The sequence below is a fragment of the Apus apus genome, chromosome 5 (genome assembly GCF_020740795.1).
Source record: "Apus apus isolate bApuApu2 chromosome 5, bApuApu2.pri.cur, whole genome shotgun sequence".
Taxonomy (NCBI): domain Eukaryota; kingdom Metazoa; phylum Chordata; class Aves; order Apodiformes; family Apodidae; genus Apus; species Apus apus.
In genome coordinates this window covers 31356267-31380466 of record NC_067286.1, presented here as the reverse complement: position 1 = coordinate 31380466, position 24200 = coordinate 31356267, and the positions used below count along the sequence as shown (strand labels likewise).

Below are 24200 nucleotides of genomic sequence, written 5' to 3'. Positions count from 1 at the left end.
TATTACAGTCCTCTAGTGCCTGGAAGAAAAGCACCTGCCATGGCTTACCTGGTAGGTTCCATTCATGAAGTGCACTGGGATGCTGAAGGGGAGTGAGTGGTGGTAGGGATTTCTCAGCAGGATGGACACAATCTCCATCCGGGAGGGCTTGGCTTCCCGCTCGCCCGTCTGCACAGTGCGGTCTACTGATCTCTGGCAGTAGATGGCATACTTGCCTATTTCACTCCTGGGCAAAGAGGTAGAGATAAGCCACAAACAAGCTTTAAATGCCATGTCCTCTTGCATTTCTTGTGCCATGACTACAGCATTCCTCCTTCAGGCTTTTGCTCAAGCAAAGATATATCTCTGTGCAGATATCCTAGTTGATCTCAACAGACTAACAGCTGAAGTGAAAAGCTACCACACAAACCTGAGCTCCAAGGATCTGTAAAATTAAGGCAGACAATGGACTCTCTGGAAAGCGCTAAAAGGATAGAAGTGTCTCTAAAGCCAGGCAGGAACAGTCAATTACATCTCCTGCAAAAATGTTAAGAACGTCTATACTGAGTAAGTTCTAAAATTGAAGGATTTATATAGATTTCTAACTGTGCTATCACTTTACAGGGGAAACAAATTCTGTTCAATATGCCTTCAGGAGCTCAGTACGTGATTAAATCTCCAGTTCAATCCCTGCAAGCAACATGGAAGTCAGGAGCTCTGGCTTTTCACTCTAGAAACATACTACTCACCTTGCCAGTAATGCATTTGAACAACTTTCAAATGGAGAATCTTCCTTCAATGAGAAGCTGTTATGTCCGGTTTCCAAACACTCCTAAGCCCTGTGTCCTTTAATGTAAAACTGCCCTGGCTTTTCTCCTCTCAGAGAATGGATGTATAAACTCTAAGGTCACCACGCATGAGAAACAATACCTGGAATTACGATCTAGTGCAAAGTAGACCATAGGCATTATGTGGCGTACATTCTAGTGTCTTGTTTGCTACATGAAACAGGGAAAACATATCTGTTTAGCTGGTCAAGAAACAGCCATACCTGCTCCATCTAAAGAGACCTAAGTATCCCTAAAGCTAGGCAGAAGGAATTAAGTGAAGTATCTGTAATTTAGGAACTGCTCTAAATCTAAGTAATATAAGCACAGCTGTAATTTCTCTCTTTTTTCTAGCCCTAAAAACTGTTTCATAGCTGGATTATATAAATACATTTCTGCTCTTTGCTTCTGCATAAAGTTTATTTGTTGATAAAGACACTTCTGGGCTAAGAACCTGGCAGACCATCAGCACAGTAACACTTGAAACATGCATTTCACAGAGCCCAGAACATCCTTATGAACTTCAATAGCCCCTTGCAGTAAAGCAGCTGCACTACTGAATTGAATGGGCCAGTTTTGGGAGCTGGTAATGCACAAGTAAGAAATGCTCTCTAGTACTAGCCAGAAGATCCCTAACATGTTGCCTTAGCCAATGCTAACACCAAAGTGTGCCTGATATCTGTATATTTGCTTCTGAGAAGAAATAGCAAATGTAAGTCAGCATATATGAAAGTTTAAAAAACCCCTTTGATTGAAGGAGTACTCAGATTTTGCAGTACCAAGGCAGACTTAGGCTGAGTATCTGAGTATGAAATCACTGTTTTACCTATGTCTGAGCAACAGTATATTCTTGTAACAGACAACTAGACACCTCTAGCTGTGACCTCCCTGTCAAGGACACAGTGAGATATGCTGAAGACCAGATCACCATAGAAACAAAGAAAGAGCATGGTATGAACTCTGGACAAAAAGTTACTGCTGTTGCAGTAGATCTTACACTGTTTTCTTACAGGGGACAGTGTTACATACTAAAGAGGTAACAGAAAACAATACTAGTATATATTTCAGGTTTCTTAGTTTTTCCTGACTTTTTATAGTTCCCTGAGTTGTTCTCTGCCTCACTTTTGTCCTGCTAACCTGAAGCAGAATATAATCACCTAAAACTCAATTAATTCTAAATAATTACTTTTGTCTGTCTTTCTATCAATAAAATAAAGTAGCTGCATCAGCAAAAAACCTCCCTATGTAGCTCCAGTTATATCTGCAAAAAGTTATTTTGCTAGTATAGGTTTTGTGAACTAGCTTAATATAAGTGACAAATTAATGTGAATGACAGAAGTGGGGAATGGTTTGTCCCCTCCCTCAACTTATTTTTGCAGGTGTGAATCAAAAGATTGCTTCCATCTCTATCAGTAGTGGATGCAAAAAGCAATCAGCTTAGCAGAAGAAAATACTGTTGCAGTCTTTACCTGGGATCTGCATGTCGCTGCAAATGTTGTTTGACGTACCAGAGGAAGTGATGTTGAGGCAGGAATAGAGGAGCACACAAAGCCAGGAGTTGCCAGCACTGTGAACATAAAACTGGACATCATTCTTGTTCTGTACTTCTGGCCTGTGGTCTTTCATAGAATACTGCAACCAAAATGTTGGATGGTAACCAGTGCTTTTGGGAGTGACCATTTTTAGACATGTACTTCAAAATGCTTCAAAGGCAAGCGATGGTCAGAGAACAGACTGCTCTTCAGTATCTCAACCTGGACTCTAAAAAGAAGTGTTCTAAATGACTGATCTCTTTTGAAAATATTGACTAATGTAACTAGAGCTGAGTGAACAATTAAGACTTGAACTAATACTTTTTTCCTATTTGCAACTGCAAATCATAATGAAGAATACACTGGGGAATTTTGTTTCAAATTAGACCCATTATTCTTCAACCAGATTTTATTTTCTCATTTGAGCTGGGAATATAATAATCAAGTATCTACATTCATGCTGTAACTTATTCATTTGGTTTACCAAATAACTATAGTGCAAAAATCAGATTTCATGCTTAATAGTAATATTTATTATTTGCATGCTCTTGATTAACTAAGATTAATACTATGTGGCAGTTAGAGCTAACCAACACAAGCTACGAATTTTTATTCTAAACAGACCACTTGCAGCTGGTAAACAGTTAAATTAAAACTAAAGTTTACTTTGCAAGTAGTTAGATTCTCAGTGTTTTTCTTTGCACATCAATGCCAAGATTCTCTTTCCTCCAGCACACCTTTAGCATATGCACAATTTCATTAGAACAAGTCCTATTGCTGATTATTGAAAACATGGAATTAAATAGAAAGTATTTGCAGGGCTGAAGTGACAGAAGAGGAACTGACCTGAATGACTGAGTGGTTCTGAGGCTGTCGGCAGCTGGTCTGTTTAACAAGCTGACAGTAGATTTCATTCTGCAGCTCAGTATGTGTCAAGCAGACCTGCAGGGCTGTCTGGGCAAGGGACACGTGGTAATCAATAGAGGGTGCTTCCACAGGGACATTGATGAAGAGCTGGCAGGACTGTAAAAGACTGGAAGTTAGTCAACAAGATGAACACAGCAACTCTTCTCTGGTACTTTCCCAGACAGTTCCTTGGATGTGCTACAGACAATTAATGAATTCTTCTAAATAACCCTGAAAGGGGGAGGAGATAATTACTTAATTCCTATCTTTCACTCTTCAGCTGTGGCAACTAGAAAGTTCACTGAGCCTTCCCCAGCCTAAGGAGCTCACGAGTTAGCAAAAGAATCAAGGGAAAAATATGCTTCCTGCCTTCCATGCCTGTGCAGATTTACTACTGAACTTACACTTGTAATGAGAATCAAACCTCCAATGGCTTCATCATTGGTCTTACTGACACAACTGAGTTTGCCAGCAAATTGTTTCAGTTTCCTTCAATACAAATGTTGGAGGGGAAAATGGAAGATTACACTAACTTTGAAGCATAAAGCCTCTGGGGGACATTGCTCCTAAGCCCAGATTCCCTACAAGGAAAAGTTAAACTTTCAGAGAATGAACGACACCTAATATCCAACTATCCTATTGTAATTAAATGACCCAGCAGGCCTGTTGAAAGCAACCAATGGTGACAGTAAATATTGTGACAAACAACACCACCAAACAATGTTGTTCATCATAACAGAGAAGAACTACTGAAAACCATGCAATGTCCCTTTCAATACCTTAAAAAGCTTCAGAGCTTCAGTCTGTAGAGCCTCGGATGGCAGAGTGGTGAGGGATGTGTGCAACCCATCTCTACTGTAGCACAAATTAGGATGTTTCCACAGAGGAGAATCTGAGGTAGTGGATGAGCAAAAACATGTAGTGTCAGAAACAGAAGAAAGATAATCACATCCATATTGAAAAGGAGTCTTGCTAAAATGGCAAAGCACCCTAGGAAGCAGCACTGCTCTAGGCCACATTTATCTTTGATGCCACTTCACTGATTTCAGCAAAGCCTGCCATGAACAAAGATTCACCAGCAACATTAGCGGTCAGCAGAAAGATGTATTGCCATCCTTAGGCCTGCTATGTTAGAGCTGCTCATCAGCTGGATTCTGGTGAGAAACTGCTCAGCTGCGTGTTCAAACAAGAGACAAAAACTCTGCCAGGGCAGCCACCTGCAGTGGGGGTTTGTGTTAGTGCAAGTCACTGTTCAACAGCAAGCAAGGTTCACATACAGGTTCAGGAATATGTGAGCGTGCAGGAAAGGAGTTTTAAGTACAAATGCAGATTTGAATACATAATAACAGGAAAAATTAGAGCTCTACTTCTTTTTTTTAATTTGAATTAATGTTACAGAGTTGATGTGAGAAAGTGATGGATTTGACTAGTTTGACTACAATGCCTGTATCCTCTCTGGAGATACTCCTGTGGAACTAGGAGAGAAGGACACTGTACCATATGCTGTTCTACTGAGAATCCCCTTCCCTCACCTTTGCCTGGATTAAAACTGGGAATTGAAATTACCCTTCCTTATGCTTAGCTACCCATGGAAAGGAGTTTGTAGTTTCTACTTACTAGGGTCTCCTTCTGCATCTAATAGTTTTCCAATAAGTTGTTCATACGATGTACCCACTGTGGCATTACTGCTACCAGCTGCTACGGTCAGATGGTACAGCCAGGTATTCTAGGCATAAGGATGAGAACAGTATGGGTCAATTCAGACCTTGTTTTCCACAAACAGGTTCAGTCTGATATAGCCCATTTATTTGCTGATACCAAAAAGCCTCCTCCTCTCCAAAACCACTGCCTTTTTTACCTTCTCCTGTTTGGTGCGAATGAGTAAGTACGTGGGACTCTGGTCCTGTGGGTGAATGACCAATGTGCAGTGGGATGAGAGAAGTCCTCCGCCAGTGGCTTCATAATCTTCATCAGAGTCACAGGACCGGTCTACTTCTTCCACTTTGGACTCACGCAAAGGCAGATGCCCTAGGGGACACTATAAGGAAGGGAAGCAAGTCAGAGGAGCATAGGTAATCCCACTTAGGAACAGGGAACACAGGAGAAGAAAACATGGCTCAAAATGTTAGCAGTTCTGTAAAATGTAAGAAATCAATTATAATTCAGTGTTTAACTAATGTAGTTACATAATCCTGCATTTCTACAGCATTTCTTCTCTTTCACCAAATAAAGTACAAACTGTGTAACTCTTTTATTAATTTTCTTGTCAGGCATCTGCAGGCCAGAATGAAAATATGCAAATTAAAAGATGGTCCCTCCCATAAAGTACTGTTTTTTTCCCATTACACTTGTCAGGTGTGTTTACATTATCGGCTCTGCAAGGCAGGATGTGTTTTCTGATGGTCAGTTGCTCAGTATCTTGAGCCACTGCTATCTCATCCTGGTCAAACTTTCTGCTTGCTACTGGAAAATAAATACTTCTGAAATGACATAAATAGATAGATTCATACAGACAGAAGATATCTGCTGTGCTAACTCTGGATCTCAATCCCAAGTAAGAGTCACAGTATTCCTTGATATTCTAAAACTTGGGTTTCGATATCACCAAGACAAAGCAATGGACCATTGCACCAAGAACCCAGAAATGGAAGCACATTACACTGATTAAATGACCTCCCTCTTCCCATACTGCTGTTGCTACTTGTTTTCATGACAGCATGCAGAATATATCAGCTGTGGTACAAAAGTCTGCTCTGCATGCTTCACAAGACCTAAAGAAGAAAGCGAAAAACAAGATGCACAGTGATCTGAGAAAGAACAGTCACTCACCTTTTAAGTCTTTTTGTCATTGTAGCTTCAAAGAAAATAAATCTGAGAAAAGATTGATTCTTTTTGTGGAACTGGTGCTGTTAGAAGGGGAGAAGTAAAACCAAGGAAGAGCTTGAAGCATGAGATGCAGAAGCAGTAAAAGGAAAGAAAGCATCATGAGAAATGGGAAAGGGGGGTTCAGGAACCAAAGGGAAAAAGGAATTACCTTATCTTCATGATTTCGATAGTAGTAGAAAGTTTTCCCAATCAGTGCACACCAGACCAGCTTAGAGTGACCATGCTTGACCTTTAAGGAGGACAAAGAAATACATGTGTTTAACATCAGCAGTATTATTGCAATGATGCTCTAGGATTTCAACTTTCAATACAACACTCCCTTAAAGCCTTGCATATATTATTTGTTCTATGCTAATATATGCTCCTCTCAAAACATACAGGGCACCACTTCCAAAAGCAGGTAAGTGTATCCCACCTATGTAGATGGGACATGGGTGCTTAAGGAAGCAGGTCTAGGATTTTGTGAGGTATTGTACTCATTCATAACAACCCACCATTCCTGTATCCCGAAATACAATATTAAGAATAACTTTTTTAGGATTATAAAAATGAATAATTGCATCTCAGCAGGAAAAGACTGGTCAAGATGTAGTCTAGGGAGCTGCTTCCTATTGCAGATGAACAAGATTCAGACACAGGTTGTCTTCAGCCATCTTTAAATGCTGGCCAGAATTATATTAAAAATTAATAGTCACTTGGTATGCAAAACTAATCTAAGGAAATGGCACACAGCATAAGAGTTTTCAGCCATAGTACTTTGTGCTAATGCACGTGCTGTCTGTTTTGATGGAAATAAATGCTAACCTAGAGTCATACAAGATCATTCATTTGAAACTCTCCTATATGACCAAGTTAAGATCAATAAAATGTGACATTTAACAGTGTTTCCTGTTGGTCTTTTTTATCGTGATGTGCTGTAATTTCTACTGAAGAAAAGGATACATAAGCTAGATATTTGTTACTACTTACTATTTGACAAAGTCAGTATCTCTCAGTAGCCTTGTCTGTCCCATTCCTTATCATTTATACAAATATTCCTCTCTCTGAAATACAGGAATCTACTGCCACTTTTCTTTCTGTCCTGACCCTTCTAGGGAGTGTTAAAATACCAATTTCTTGCTGACATTTCCTGTGCAAATAAAGAAGCTGGTACAGGGTCAATACTGAGCTAAACTGAATAAACTAAGAAATAGTATTTTACCTTGGTGAGCCAACCTCTCACAGTAGGTTTGGCTTCACTATGAGGAACACCAACAGGACTGGTCACTTGAACTCTCAGTATACTCTGTAGGACATGAATCCACTCCTCCAGGATGTTGGGAGAGTCTGCTGTCAGGAAGTAGGTTCTCTTTTCTGTCATGAGCTGCAAGGAAAAGGAGCAAGTAAGTCCAAATCTGCACACCTACAAATCTTTTCTTCAGCTGCTGAGTTTCATTACCCCATATGGATTTTCTTCAGTGGTTCAGGAGAGATTTTTTTGGGTAAGAAAAACAGTGCTAACCCTCAAAGCCCACTTCAATTTCAAAATATCCAAAGTATCTAGGTCACAACTTAGCTCTTTCCTCACCAGGTATTAAACTAACTGGCTTGTGGCAGGAAACAGAGCAGCCAGAGAAAAGTTAGCTTGTATCAGTTGAGACAGTAGCATTCAGCCTGAAAGAAGTGGTCTCTCACCCAGCCACCAAGTGTGGGGTTATCTGCAGGATGAAAAAGCACCACTTGCCTGGAATGTTTGCGACCCTTCACCTCTGACAATTTGGCATGAGGAATTCAGCTCCATCTGCCCTTGTGGTTTGCGGATAACATCACTCTGAGGAAAGAAAAGCAAACAACTTTTTCAGTGGGAAACTTTTTCAGATGGGTCTTAAGAGTACTTAAATACAGCACAATATGCGTGTGCCTGTTGGAGTCTGCATTCACAAGCTGGAAAGGACAGCTAAAGGTTGCCAGGTTGAATATGAGACACTGTGATACCACTGCAATGATGAAGCAGAAGCCTCAACAGTGGCAGACAAGGACGATGGTGACAAATACTGTCTTATGAAGCTCATACTGGACATCAGAAAAAAAGCAAAATCCAAACCCTGTCTCACTGGGAAGGCAATACAACATAAATTAGTACCCAATTAGTGGCTGAATGTCCACCTTTGAAAGTTTTCAAGACCCAACTAAACAAAGCCATGGGTGGTTTATCTACAGCTGGTGACAGTTCCTCTTCAATGTGTCAGTTGGACTAGGGTCTTCCAGAAGTCCCTTCCAACCAACAGTTTCAATTCTGCATATGTATGAAATTAAATATATATATATATATATACACACACACATATCTATATACTACATATGTGTAATTTGCTTGTGAATTCTGATGGATACACCTAGTATCAGAAATAAAGGGCATCATTGTGCCCTAAGGTGTATTTTTGTCTTGCCAGGGTATGACAACAACAGAAAAAATACAAAAGGTGAAAATAAATCTCAATGTTCCTGACTTGTAAGCAAATACGTGTATATACACAGAAATACAGTGCAATTATGGAGATATGGAAGAAATCGCTATGTCCAGAAAAAAAGGTGAATATCTCTAAATATATTTCTTTGTAATGCATTAAGGCCAACAATAAATGTATTTTTTTGTACATACAAATTTTGAGTGTATACTGCTAGAATTTTTAAAATAACGTAACATCATTTGAAAGAGTTGTGAGTTATAGAAAGGATTTGGAAAGGTCTGAATGCACACACAGGCTCCCTCAATATTGTTTCATTGATCACTGTAAGACAGTATTACTTCCATGTCCACGTGGGAGGGTGAAAAATGAAAGAATCCAACTGTCTTTCCCCTGAGAGTTGTAGTTTTCCTCAGAGCCCCCTGTGCTGACTGATGAGTACTTAATCTGCACCCTTCCAGTATTGTAATTTATTTTTTCTTTATTTTCACCTTAAACATGACCAAAGCTGGGCCATGGTATGCCTTCTGCTTTTCATCATCTGTACAAAGTTAACTTGTAGGTGTCAAGCTTCTGTCCTTGTGAACAACTTTTCATCTCCTGAAAACTGCCACCACAAGGAGCTTCTCGGCCTAAGCAGAGACCCACAGTTGAACTTGTGGGTCAGACATAAATCTCTTTGGCAGGACATTCTGGGGGATGCTTGCACATGACCGTGCACTCCGCCAGCAGTTCTGCAGACAGCCTTTCCCTGTGCCCCCACCCAGGAGTAAATGTATCCTGGTGACTCACTGGAGACTTGTAGTACATGATTTGTCTGTTTCTTAGAACAAACCATCGTCTCTTCCACATCTTCACCTGGCTGCCCATTTTCAGCAAGTAACCTGATTTCTCCATGGGTTCCTGGACAGTAAAGAGCAAGAGGTAGAGGAGGTTATCCTGCACTTTCAAAATACAAATAAGAGAGTGCTGAAATCAAGCTCAAACATTTGCTGCATCTCCATCATTTTCCACTTTGCTATGCCAGATGCAAGTAGCAGCCAAACCATATCAGTGCTCTCTGCTCAGCTTGGAGAATCTTAGACTATCTGTGTAGCTGCCAACACCACGTTATGTTGTGCTAGTAAAGAAGGTATCTGAAGATAATTTCACTGATCATTTGATGCACTGAAAATCTGTCTTCCTACCATAGCAGTGATTTTCCAAATAAAATTGCAGGCTGCCTCTAAGCCATGATTAACTCCTGTTCCTTGTCTGTTCAATCTCTTACACTCAAGGGTACAGAATGTAATGCTGCCTGTGTTTGAGGTTTTTTTCTAATGTATTCTATCCTTTCTCTGTCCTTCCTCTGAATTTCCAAACTTGCTTTGTCTCTAAAGTATAAGGCCATCATCACAGAATCTGACTACAGGAAACCAGTACAGGTCATCAGGAAAGAATATAGCCCCTGATGCTTTTACTTTTACCTAACCACTTAACAGAAATTGCATCTTCTGCTGAAGCATCAGCTAGTGTCTTTTGATACAGACCAGCTGGACCAACAGCCCAGTCTGTTAGAGCATCACTTTGCCAGTGACAATTCAATATATTGTAGTTATGCTTTTTCTCTTTCAAGACCAAGGCTCTGTTTGCCTCCCTTCACAACCGTGAGGTAGCAAGACTTACAGTGCAGATTCCACCATCAGTGGAATAAGAAGATGTTCGCTGTAGCTTATGTTCTGGCTCTGAATAGTCACCATCCAAGGAGCAGGCATCAGGAGGGATAGCATAGTCACTCTCAGAGCTCAATGAGGACATAGATGCACCTGTTCAAAATAAAGGAAAGAAAGAGAATCACAGCTAGACAGAACCATGCACTGAATACTGTACACTCTGAAAGAGTTTTTGAGTGCACCTTCCAGGCTCTTTTGCAGTGTTCAAGAAGAACAAATCATATCAGACTTTGCAAACTCAAACCCCACCAATCAAGTCTCTGAGACCTTTTTTTTTCCCTAGGAAGACAAGTAGTGAGAGTGAGTTTTGGATATTGGCAGTGAAATAAATTTGTTGCTGAACAAACTGTGATTAAGTATATATATATTTAAAAAAAAAATCCAAACACTTATTATCTAAAACACAGACATGTTGTTTTCAACTTGGAAACAGCCACTATAAAGCTTCAAGCCCCTCTCATTAAAACTAAAGAAAAGGCTCCCTCACCAACAATGGGGCTTTGCTTTCTGTGAATCTTCCACCACTGGTCCATGGCAATTCACAAACACATCAACCAATGCATCACAACAGAAGATAAGGCTACATAAAATGGGATTCAGTTTCATTGACTTCCAACTGTAATGAAAATTCTACTCAAGGATCCAGGTTAACATTCCTAGCAGTCAAGAAAAATTGTCCCAACCAGGAGCCAAATTACTTGATGCCTCCCAAAGACAGGAAAGATTTGCTTACTCGTCAAGAAACTATCAGCCAGTGACAGACAAAACCCCATTTTTTTTAATGTGTCAGTACTAGCTTGCTTACAAGGAGAACTCACAGGAAATGTATGGATGGCTTCCCTGGCTATGTGATTAATTTGGGAGATCAATCCTTCCCACAATCTTAGCTTAGCAATCGCCTGGATGGAAATCTACCAGCAGTAAAAACCCATCTAAGAGGACAGGTTTCTCTTGAGTAGTTGCTGATGTCTGTACACATTCTGGGAGAACTCCTGATTAGCATCACCCAGGTTGAGTATCTGCCTGTCAGCAATGATGCTGCTCAGGACATGTTGCCTCACCTGCGAGGACAGAGTTCATGGTGCTCAACAGCACTCAAAGTTCCACTTTACCTCTCTTTACTGCACGAGGGCTGCCTGGCATGCTAGCTTTCCTGTTCTCAGATCCAGCAGCAGAAGTCCTGAAGCTGGCATGGGAGCCACAATCATCATCAGAGCCTGAAGACTCGTCTAAGAAAGGCACGTTGCTGATCTGTGTGGCTTTCTGGAAAACAGATATGTATGGTCAGTGTGTGAAGCAAGAGTTTCTTCAGGACAATTCCTACTCAATAAAGACACAGAGAAACCACCTTCATTTTCACACCGCCCCACTCATTACTGTCCAAGCGCTCTTCATTTCCTCCCTTTCTAGTCTGCAAATTTCCAAGCTGGACTCCCTAGTCTGATCTGTTTGGGCCTCCTCTGGTTATACCCTCCTACTATTCCACAATCCCTGTGCTTCCCCATATGTTCTCAAGAACCCTTTTCCATTTCATTCTCTAGGCTACACCCATTATCACCTCTAGGTTTCTATGGCTTCACAGTGCACACTGCAGCTTCCTGGATCAAAAGCTGCTGCAATGTTCTGTATTCCTAAATACATTGATCATCTGCTACTCCTTCTGCATTCTTCTGGTGTTCAATATTTCCTGGCATTCTCTAATTTTGTCCTTCACTGCACAGCTTTATCTTGTTTTCTCTCAAATTACTGGCAGCCTTGGACAATGCTTTTTGTAAGGGGAAAAGTGAGGCAACTCCTTACCCCCTTCAGCGTAGTGTAGACTGGCACTGTGACATTTCTGTAGATGAGACAGGTAAATGGCCCAGAAGTTGAACGCGAGAAATTGGAAACTGGGAAAATTCAGAGAGAGAGAGTGAGCAAGAGCACAAATAATACAAACTGGAGAAAAGGAGGGGCTTTTAATGGAGAGATACATGGATGCATTTAAGAATTTCTGTAGCCTTTTGGGACATGAAATAATGGAGGACTACCACTCTGGACAGTTTGACCTCAGAAAGGCCAGGGGATATGTTATTAATTACATACAACTCCCTGAGACAGCTGCAATGCTCCTTCCATTTAGCTTTTAAGACACCATCCCCAACCTGTGCTCCTGCTGGTACAATGGCAATCCACTGCACCATGTCCAAGGAGGTAGAAGCCATACTAGGGGAAGGTGATGGTGAATCACAAGACTAAAAGAAGGTCACAGACACGCACAGGCAGAACTGTGTCAGCAGAAGTGATGGAAGAGATAATGGAGTCTCTGAAGATGTGACTGAATGTAGGGACTCAAGCAGACCAGCACCAACCACCCCTGAGATCAGATGTATCCTCCTCTCTTTCTTTTTTTACCATGGCTATCTGCGAAATCAAATCTACTTTGAAAACAGGCAAGGAAATGAAGAAGTGTCAATAGCCAGAAGCTCAGGTCCCACACTGTCACTGTAAATTCCCTCTAAGGATGGATCTTGTCTATAACTTACAGCAGCTGGAAGTATCATTCACTGTGGCTACATCAGACAACCTCATGCCAGACTTGGCCAGGGCGTAGATTCGACTCTCCTGGAACAATACCATGAACAGTAACGGTCAGACAAAAACATGATTCCTGCACAAAGAAATGCTCATGTCACAGAATCCATCACAATCACACCTTTAGGCAGGAAGAAAGGTTGCCCTGTTCTGCCATAGGTTGAGTGAATGAACGTTACTGGACATGTGCATCTGTGTGTGATTCCCTGAATCACAACCAGCTTGGCCTTTATTGCTATGTAGATTATATCCATGGACTGGAACATCTACATGCAGTTATCAATAAATGACTGTATCACAGCTCAGAAAAAGCTATTTTCTCCACTCTGTGAACAATGCATCAAAACTAATCAAGAGCAGTCCTAAAACAGGACAATTCATTGAGTTACCACCTATAAAGGATTCTCTTTCTCTGATAAGGGAATGAAAGAAATGTCTGGAATGATCTTGATAAGCCTGTGTCTCACTTATAGCAACATGCAGAACTTTCAGTTCAAAGGATCTCCAAGTGCTTCACACATTGATAAAAATTCCAAGGAGGGAACCTAAACCAGTACCTAAATGCAATGTTATGACTAAGACATCAAGAAATCTAAAACAGATAAAAGTGAAAGCTAGGAATCCTCTCACTGCTCCCTAAAGCATACAAGCAATCACTACCAGATAACACACATAATATCCATACATGAAAGTACCTCAGACTGCAAAGTCAAGTACACACACAAAAAAAGAAATGACAGAATCAGTATTTTCTGTATTTATATGCATTGTGATTTTGTGTCTAATGAAATACCATATGAATTTTTTTCTACCCAGACACCTCCTATTCAGGGCACAGACATTTCAAACTGATTAAGCTGCTATTTAATATTCTAAATGTGCTTTAGTATTTGATACACTTAAATTTGCCCTGTTGGGATACACTTACTTGACTTGGGTCTGAAGACTAAATAATGGATTTTTCCTGTGGTGTTCCTGACTATAATACTACAATGTTCATAAACATTAATAAAAAAATTAACAAAAAACCTGGGAGACACAATGATGGGTGCTACTGCTATTTTCCAGAAGAGAATCTCAGTCATAGGTTCTTTGAAGTATCCAGTATCTCTGTAATACCCATTTCAAGATATACAAGGCCTGACTTTTTGAGACTTTAGCATCACATACAGCATTGTGTGTAATGAAAACAACTGTATACAGTTGCTCAGCATTTCTCTGGTAAAATTTTCTTGCTAAACTCAATTTAGACATTCAGAAGGTGTGTGTGTAGCTGATCATCACCTGTGAAAAATTTGGCTTAAGGGACTAGAAGAACCTTAGATAGGAACTCTAGGTCAGAATAAGGAACAGTAGCCAATCTCTGAGCCACATCTCCCTTCTTCCAAGGGAGTACACTGTTCATAACACGTGTCTGACTTCTGCACCAAATAAGAGACATTTTGGAAACTGCAGTTTCTTTTACTACGCTACCCAGCTTCATCCCTGACACAGTTCCATATTATGGATTGAATGAAAAGAGATTTCTTTGTAAAAACAGCTGTGATTATACTGGGGTTTACACTGGTACCATTAAGGACACAGTCAAAGATTACAAACAATATCAAGTTTTCATAGGAAAAAAAATAATTATGAGAATTAACTATAGAAGGTGCAAAATCAGGCACTTGTTAACTACTTGTTTGCCTATGCCTTTAAAAAAGCAAAATTGACAATAAAGGAATTATCTCTTTTGATACTACATTGATTTCCACCAAGTTTTATCAGTTAGGCTGACAGGTTAGCAAACAATCCAACCATCTGAACTAACAAGAAACTAGAAGTGATAATAACAGACATCTCTCTCACACGAAGTAAGCAACAGGACGTGTATATTCACTTTATCAATGGTTTTCACAGAATCTTCCTAATAGCAGAAGTACACCATGAGATAGGAATGCTGAGATGTAATCTATATATCTATTTTAGTATTCACAGCTTTTTCTGACCCTGAAACTATAACTGGTCTGGTCCATTCACTTGCATTTATGACTTTTCTATCTTACAACAGAACCTAAGCTTTTGATGACCTATTAGGATAAACCACAATGCAGCCACTCTTGACTTTCATTTTTATCCCTATGTTTGAGTACTATTTTCTTCTATGGCTTTTTTTTTTCCCCCTTATAAAGAGAAAAGAACAAAAAACTGTGAGTGGAATCAGCATGCCCCATGATCTGGAACTGTCAGACTAGGTGGTTCAGAAATGTGACTGATGTCCACAGGAAACAATTGCTTGAGACCAAGAGCTATTTATTGTAGCCTAACTACTGGGCACTACTCAAAGACAAGCAGCACTGATCAGGCTGCTGTCCTTGCATTTCTTACCCACGATGGGAATCTGTGCAGTGGTGGTGTGGGAGGTTTCCCTCCTGGGTCAAGTACGCCAGCCTCAGAACTCACAGCTTCTCTTTCCCCTGCAGATAAGTGGTTGATTTCCTCACACGCTCCAGCTTCTTCCCTCACTGGGCCACGTTCTGTCTCCATCTTCTCCAGTATCCCATCACTGTTGATATCTGTCTCCTTCGCTTGCCCTTGGCAGACTGAAGAGTCTGTGATGGGCTGGAAGGTGCTAGCCTCTAAGCTCATTACACGACGGAAAGAATCAGCCCCTGGCTGTGGCTGGCTGTAATGTCTCTTCGCTAGTTGGATACTGTCTCTTGGTGTATTGGGAGTTCGTATTTTTGGAAAGGTCATACTACTGCCCAGGCTGCATTCCCTCCCTGGACAGAAAGAATGTGCTGTAAGAGCTGATGCTGACACAGCCAGGGGTGGCTCAGCAGTTTGAAGATGACCCTCAAGCATGCTCATTATTTCTCCTGAGGAAGAGGAGTCCAGCCGGCGGGAGCAGAACCTGGCACTCACATCATCGGAGAAGCGGGTGCTGTCCAAAGCCACTTGTTGGAAGGTGCTGACAGCATTATGGTTTCCTTCCAAAGATGACTGGAAAGTCAAAGCCTCAAGGATTCTTGTGGCCTCAGCTGGAGGGTCCAGTGATGTGGGATCAGAGCACCCTAACCTGTGCTCTGAACTTACGGCTGGGAATACATCCTTCTCTGTGGAGAGATTCCACCTTGATGGGTCAGATGTGAACTTTGTGTGCTGGGAAAGCAGAGATTTATCCTCTCCATCCTCAGTAAAGGTGTCATTGGCAAGGACCATGTTTGCTGTAGTGAGGACATGTTTGGTAGGTCCTGTCTCACACACCTGTCTGAAACCAGGTGCAAGGAGAAAAGATTTCTGTTCTATCTTCTCCGTAAAAGAGGCCTGTGATGCTCTAGGCTTCAGAGAATTACAAGTCCAAAGAGATTCAAAGGGAAGAATGCTGGTCATATCTACAATGGAGAAGAACATATGGTTAGGGCATTCAAATGCTTTACTGTCCAAAATGTTATTTGCTAGTGTAAGTTGTTCATGTCAATTGTATTTCCATAGCACCCTGGCCTGGTTAGGACTATACAGAATGGAAAGGAGATAGCTGGGCACATATGTAACAGCAGTGCTATGTATTTATAATTGGGAATAGCACAGAGAAGGTGAATAGGAGATGATTAATTGTTCGTTCTTACAAAAGTGGAATTGAGGAGTGCCTAATTAAACTATCAGGCAGTGCATTTGAAATTTACAGAAGGAAGGGTTTTTTTCAAACAAAAAAGGAAACAGAAAGCTGTTATGTCCAAAATATAGGCCACAAAAAGTAATTTATCAGTGTTACAAAAAACCAGAAAGTTCTGCCCTAGGAACTTCCTAAAACATGGACAAGAGAAGCTGGAAGAGTACATGGAGAGAAGGACAGCTCTACTTGCAATATTTTCCACACTCTTTCCCAAAACTTCCACAGCCAACCAGGAGACAGGATACCAGCCGAGGCAAGCTTTCAGTCTAACTTAATATAGCAGTTTTTACTCTTAACCATCCATGATTATATCTCTTCTCTCAAAACAGCCAGGAGAAGGATGTGCACCAACTCACACAGTACCTTGTCAAAACCCACCTATGTGCCCAGAAGACCACTTAACGTGGCTTTTGACTTCAATGGACCTACAATTACTTAAGCCATCAAATAAGCTGGTATGGTTCCTCTCATTCCTAGATGAGGCTTTCAGCATATCTATGGAGATCTTCTTAACCATCACACCTACCAGTGAGGTTACTTTCTTCTCAAGAATTTCCCTAGAGCTTTTTGCTACCCTTTTGTGCTGTATGACCTAACCAGTGCTTTTTTGTCAACAAGTTTTCTAAGTTACTTACGTGTTTTTGCTGTAAAAACTTCCTTTTTTTTGTTTCTTCTTTTCTCTGCCCCTTCAGCTGCTATATTAGAAGATGACATAAAAGATAGATCCTAGATTCCCAATGTTATCTATTTAATACCTATACTTTATAATTCTTCTACTTTCTTCCTTTCCATAATTACTAGATTTAAAGACTATTCAGATCTACAAGTTCTGCCGAATTGCAGCGTTAGGCTATGACAAAGCGTGGACAGAACTTTATAGTGGCAGAACATGTTATTTCACTCTATGATTTTGATTGACATTGGTATTAAATATTACCTGACTGAAGAGAACCAAGTCATAAGATGCTTTGGAAATCACATAAATATGGGCAAGTGCGACTGCACAGCTATGGCCAAAAATGCTGCATAAAAATCACGCTCTACAGGCATTGCTTAACCACTAATGGGATTTTACAAGGAAGCAGAAAAAAAAAAAAAAAAGAAAAAAAAGACACAAAGTAACAGCGAGAGGGAAGGGCAAACAGCAGAACACTGTTGGTTGTGGAGAGGATGAAACCCACTCTTGCAAACACAGCTAAGAAAAAGACAACCATGAGAATGTGACCTTGATGTTTGACTCACAAGGAACTGAATGCTAACGAAGCTATTCCTAACATATGACATTGGCATACACAAACCCTGGCACACATTTTCCCCTGCCCCCAAGGCAAATCATTAGTGTAGACCGAAAAGAGACCATTAATTTTAAATATTATTGGTAGTTTTGCAGCTTCCTAGATGTGACAGGAGATAAAGAGAGAAAGCTGTTACTATTAGCATGGCAAGCAAGAACAGATTTGTCTCTCTGGAGAGGCCTCTGACTTCTCCCTGGCTCAGTGAGACTAGTAGGGGACAAGAGGAGAGGGCAGAGCTGTTTACTGCCCGAAGAGTTGGGATCCAGGGAACACTTAATACCAGATTATTAACGCAGCTTACCAGCCATTCTCTTTTTGTAAACAGCCAGAGCCAGAGGGGATGAGCAAAACCTAGTCATAGAGCATTCAGCTAGAAACATTGTGGGATTTAGAAGGAATTTTGCCCTATTCCCTTGCTGTGGACTGACAGGAATGTCAGAAAGTCTTCTGCAGGAAAGAAATGCCCCCTGCCTGCATGCCCCATGAAGTTCTGGAAACTAGCTCATCTTACCGTGACAAAACTGAGCGCAATAAAAAACAAAACAAACAAAAAACAGAACAAAAAGAAAGCAATAAAGAGATACATTCCTCTTCAAATGTGTTGCAATCAAAGGTGCTTATTCCAAGCCCTGGAGACTGAAGTTCTCCATTAATCCATCAAATAAGAACCACAAAAGCACAAGCACTGTAAGCACCTTTCTCCAGCCCAACCTGACAGCACAGAGGAACCCAGATTCTAGAGGCAGACCAGACAGCTGCTGCCTTTGCCCATTCAGTCCTCAGTTATGCAGCTCACATGCCAGCAGAGGTTCTGTGGGGATGAGGATAATTTGCATGTGGAGGTAAAGTGAAATAGCTCAGAGACTTATACCCTGCACCACTGAAGGGAATGGAGAGTTTTGATATGCACTTCAATGAGGAGCTCAATGGCTTATTTTAATGGTAAAAGCGATCTATGTTCAATGGCTGCTGGGAAAACAAGTAAGAGTTTTTAAGGCAGGTAAGCAATGCTATTCCCATTTTAAAAAGGGACCCAGTGAATAACAGAACAATTCTACTGCTTGCTCACTGTCAAAAGCATTAATTTCTAACAAACTTAAAAATACAACCCTGGAATGCTGACTTCTACCCTTGTGATGGTTACTAGGCTACAATGCCAGGTGAACACATTTACCTTGCAATGTATCCTGAAGAGCTTCAATTTGCTCCGTCAGCCTCTGATTACAGTTTTTCAGGTGGTAATTTTCTAGCTCGAGCTATGAAACAAAAATAATAACTGAAAAATAATGCAAAACTGTGCAAATGTGTGTTCTACTATACAGAACATGTTTTCATCTTTACTACATTGAAGTATCTGAACAGGAAGGGGAAAACAGGATGAGCAAATCTACCAGTCCCCTTGAAATCCTCCCCAGCAGTTCCACTGGACGACCCACTTAAACACTTTGCTGTACTCTCTCAAATGGCATCTGTATATATTAATCTCACTTCTCAAATAGGTATTTTAATTTCCTTCCCTACTATTGTTTATCATTTACTCCGGTTCCAGAAATAACTGTCTTAAAAGAGAATGAAAAACCTGTTACCCAGAAGGAGCACTTTCCTCTCTCAAAATCTCAAATTAAGGCTGCATTTACATCTGCAATTAGTGCACGAGTGATTCTTTGCAAATTTGTCTCATATCTTGCTTGAAGTGTCTCAGCATACATTCTTAAATGCAGCAGAAGTGCACCCAAAGAGGCTGCCTGCTTGATGGAATCAAAGTTGAAATGACACCTGTGGTGCTGTCTAGAGCAACCCTTTTGCAACACAGATGCAAAGTCCTTCAGCCAGCAGTGGTCCACTTGCACATGGAATGCACCTAGACTCAGAATAAGCATCTGGCACAAACATCATTGCCAGTAAAGAACCAGTGTGAATGTATGGTCCTGGATTCACAGCAGGTCACTCCAAGTCAACCTCTGTGCTTCCTCCTTTGTGCTGCACCAGTCAATAATGTAGATGCTTCTTAAGGTACCTCACATAAGAAAATGAAAGAGAAGCACAGCAGCTGGGTGGATTACCTGGACAATCTATTGAGATTACAAAGTCCCATCGTAACATAATTGGTGCCCAAAAAAGACTGCTTTTTCCTAGTCAAATTCCCTCTCTGGCATAAACTAAGAAATCTCTAGCTTTAACTTGGAATAAAAGGAAAAGACAAGATAGCCTCACTTCCAGCTGTAAATCATGACATCTTTAAAACAGCAAGCTGACCCACGTTATCAGTTTTTCTATAGGGTACTGAATTAGGCCCAGATAGAGGTGTAAGTCCACAAAATGGACAGGAGGGAGAGATTAGACATGAGAAAATGCTGGGCGCTAGGAAAACAGCATTAGTCAGAGATGACAAAATCAAGGAAGAGCAAAGGACATGTGTTTGTGTCACAGCTGCTTTGTCAGAAAAAGAGACAGAAATGGCACCCAAAGGCAAAAGGGAGAGGCAGAGAAAAGACAGGTGAAAGCCACTTGTGATGGGTATATCATCTTCAGAGACTGCTTTGGGGCATTAGTGATTTCAAAGTCATCTATAGTTTACCCAAAGCAGCAAATAGCCCTCAGTAAGACAGACAGCCTTAGGTCTGCAACTGAGTGTGTGTAGGGCCAAACAAGCAGAAAACCTCTGTGGCAGATTGGCTGTCCTAAGGCTATTGTCCTACATATGAGTCCCCCGGCAGTGCAGTCACTGTATCTAGGCCTACACAGGCCTTGAAACCTGACAGAAAGCTGAAGACTCACCTCTCTCAACTTAAATGTTACCCACTCTTTGATCTTGGCAGCTTTCTCTTGAATAATTTTGGCTTCCTCAGTCCTCAACTGTTTCTGTGCCAAAAAAAGATTAGATGCATTAGAAGAGTGCAACTAACTGTTCTCAGTAAGTTGTTCCATCAAGAGCGACTTAAACATTTAAGCTCCCATTCCAGACATAAGATTTAAGGCTGCCATGTGGATATTATTATTTAGCTATCCTCTGAAAAATTAAACTCTAAATTCTCTTACATGGTCCCTGGAGTCTAATTCAGAGAGTTGTTTCAAGAGTTTGTTGTGGAATAGCAAAATTGAGCTCAGGTAACGACTGCCCACCTACTACAGTGTATTTTGAACAGTTGCAGCTTTTCCTGTTTTAGATGGTTTCGCAAAGTTCATTTGCTGTTGAGCACCTGTAGTGTTCCCCCAGCCTATAAATACACATATTGTTGTCTGAAATCAATAAGAATTAAGCAGTGCCTGTAAGTGATGTATAAAACAGTGTAATTCTTCAAAGCAAAAGGGATTCAATTGCTGCAAGCACAGGTGTAAAGACTTAAAAGATGCACAAGATGAAAACTAATACAAATTATGTATTTCACACACGACATTCTCATTGAGAAACTAAAGGGTTTTTTTTCTTAAAAAGAAGAGATAGCAGATTCAGGATAAGAAAAAGCTCCAAAACTTGACCTTGAAACAGTAAGACCTGCTAGGGGTTTTTGAAATTGTGTAAGTGGTTTTATGTTTACATACCCATTAAAACAGGTTCTAGTCCTCACAAAGGTGTTATGGGAATACTGTTGATTTGCACAATGAACATTTTTCCCCAAGTATCTGCTTGGGAAATACTGCTACATCATTTTTGCAGCTGTGTTTTTTCAGCTGCGTTTTTTCCCTTTCTGGGAATTTCCTTGGAAAAATGCTGGATTGATACTACAATCACCTGAAGCCTCCTGTTCACCTCTGGTGTGGCTTCATCACAGGTAATGTCACTGAAAGGTCTCCTAACCACAATGATTTAAACAACTACAAGGAGAAATCAGTTCCAGGAGTGAAGGAGAGGGAATATACTCTGTATGGCACATTCAGCCCTGGTTGTCTAATGAAATGGACAAAGCTAATACTTTCTGGTAGCAGTTAGTGGTATCCCTGCTAGATTTTTTTTTTTTCTGATGTGAACAAATGCCAGTAATCATGATAATGAAAATGTAATTGCATTCCAACCACCTCCCTTTTAAAATTTTTCACACCAAAGAGTGTACTCACTTAATGAATACCATACAAATACACAGAAGACTACAAGAAATTCCTCACATCTTCACATCCCTTTTAATCACTACATGCTATTCACCACCACAAGGGCACATTTAAAAGCTCTTACCCAAATGTTTGCTGACTTTAAATAGACCTTGGCAACATTATGGGTAGTAGTAACACTTGTAGTTGAGCATAATTAAATCAAAGTAATCAAATCTGATGCTTCAAGAGGAGGATTTATTTAGTTTTTCCCCCTGAATATGGCTGTGTTTGTGTCTAATAATCAGGTACCAGCCTGTGCTGGAGTCAGAATATTAGATGTGCCTACTGGTCTGAAATGATCTGACACATACAGTGGATCTACCATAGCCTTCTGAATATCTATCATATGAGTAATGCTTTTGAATCTCTAATGACCTGAACTTGTCCCAGGTCAGGGACCAAGAGGTGAAAGATTCAGAATATTGTTATGCTACATAGTGAAGTGGAATGCCAAGGTTTTATGTAGGGTCCTAATGTAGAATAGTGACACGAGGACAGAGCTTAGTAAGTCGTGCATCTAAGCAGAACCAATTCACTCAGGCATAGCACTCATAGATGTACTTATTGTGCTTTAAGATTCAGAAGCAGTTAGAGGTTCTTTGTGTCCCATGCTATCATTGTGTGGTCCAGACATGACCTCAGTGTTCTCTTATTAATGCTCTGAACTCCACAGCTCTCCTCATTCCACTGAAAACAAAGAGGATGCCTTACGGGGACACTCAGTGACCTTCCAGTGCTGCCACCACCCCATCCCATCCTGAAACTAAATAAATTACCCTGATAAAGAATGCTTCTTGTCTGAAATTGTCAAGCTTCAGCTTTTACTTCTAGAATCTCATTTCACCTCTTGTTGCTACATTAAAAAGATTTCTATTAACAGAACATTTCCCCACTTAGGTTTGTTGATTTTAATTAAACCACACCTTGTATTTTTTGATAAATCAGAATTTTTTCACTTTTAATTGCAAGAGCTGCTTCTAGACCTTGATCATAGCTGAAGCTCTTGCTGAACAATTTCTTTCTCCTCCAAAATGCAGAAACCTCATCTACATTCTGCCTGAGCAAGCTGCTCTGGGGAAGTGACCCAAAACCCAGGGTATTACAAAGGCTCACACACTGCACCAGGTCTGAGTAAGTTCAGACAGCTTATCAACTTATTTTGCTCTTTAAATAGGTGACAATTAATTAAATGTAAAATTTAACGTCAAACGGCAAAGTATTTTTAAATGAAAAATTCTAATGAGGTGTTTGCATTTAAAGGGAATTTACTGAGCAACATAGAAGAATATATTGTTCCTCAGGTAATAAAGACCACAGGACAAGGCCTTTACCAGAGCCAAAATACAAGCCCTGCTGTAGATGTAGCTCCTTCCTTGCACCAGCTGAGAATGAAAGAGAGTGAAATCTATCCATACTGGGAAAGGGCTGCTTTTTTTTGTAATGGGGACATTTGACAAGAGATGAACTATGCTAAAGGATTGCTGGCTGTCTGGGAGAAGCCCCTTCCCAAGAAGCAGCGTATGCTGAGTCAGAGATGGCCTGCATAATGATTTTGCAGAGCAGTTTACATGCTGGGAAGCCAGAGAAATGCTGTGACCAGGTTCTAGCATTACAATTTAGGGTCTAAACACCGACACAACACTAACATAAGGAAGTCCTTTAAGGACATTGACCAGTCTCCTATAATAAAGAGACAAGGGCTACTGAGGCTAAATGGATGTTTTTGTCTGAGAAAAGAGGAAGGAGGGGATCTTGCACTGAGCAGGGCATAATTTTTACAGCTGATCTGAAGGCAACTGAGAGGCTAATAAGTAATAGAGACATAATCTGAACTTCTGAAACATACATTATAGTGTTCCTCCAACTCATGAAAGCTACAGGACTCTCTGTAGAAAATATCTTTACCTGTTTTGATAGCTGTGTCTCCAATCTGTTGATTAGATCCTCCTTTCCTTGCACTGTGCCCATCAGCTCTTGGTATTTCCTGTGCAGGGTGCTGTCTGATTCACCGGTCTTCATGTGGGCTAGTTTTATCTTCTCTTCCATAACTCTGACCTTTAATGACAATCAGAGGGAGATAAAAAAACCACACCAATGCAAATGAAGGAGCTGCTTGTTTACTGGTAAGACCCTAACTCAGAGTATTTGTGGGTTTCATATTTTTGAAGTTGGGAAAAGAAGAAAAAAAAAGTCACACTTAGTTTATAGCTGGGTATCTGAAAAGAACACTGTCCATTCATTTGTAATGCTGAAGTAGTAACAGACGCAAACTGAACCATGAACAGATAAACACATTGT

At 40.6% G+C, this 24200-nt stretch overlaps 1 protein-coding gene across 1 annotated transcript in view; it reads right to left on the bottom strand.

Annotated features, from left to right (window-relative positions):
- Window positions 1–24200, bottom strand: part of PLEKHH1 (pleckstrin homology, MyTH4 and FERM domain containing H1) — a 43344-nt gene that overhangs the window by 10660 nt on the left and 8484 nt on the right. The window contains exons 3-20 of the mRNA XM_051622151.1: window positions 23808–23957; window positions 20592–20675; window positions 18988–19069; window positions 15231–16237; window positions 12815–12893; window positions 12090–12178; window positions 11402–11552; window positions 10243–10382; window positions 9370–9480; window positions 7854–7940; window positions 7332–7493; window positions 6279–6359; window positions 5103–5282; window positions 4862–4970; window positions 4024–4136; window positions 3185–3361; window positions 2276–2373; window positions 49–226 (exon numbers count right to left, since the gene is read on the bottom strand). Coding sequence (XP_051478111.1) covers window positions 49–226; window positions 2276–2373; window positions 3185–3361; window positions 4024–4136; window positions 4862–4970; window positions 5103–5282; window positions 6279–6359; window positions 7332–7493; window positions 7854–7940; window positions 9370–9480; window positions 10243–10382; window positions 11402–11552; window positions 12090–12178; window positions 12815–12893; window positions 15231–16237; window positions 18988–19069; window positions 20592–20675; window positions 23808–23957 — 3078 coding nt within the window. The remainder of the gene's footprint in view (window positions 1–48; window positions 227–2275; window positions 2374–3184; window positions 3362–4023; window positions 4137–4861; window positions 4971–5102; window positions 5283–6278; window positions 6360–7331; window positions 7494–7853; window positions 7941–9369; window positions 9481–10242; window positions 10383–11401; window positions 11553–12089; window positions 12179–12814; window positions 12894–15230; window positions 16238–18987; window positions 19070–20591; window positions 20676–23807; window positions 23958–24200) is intronic.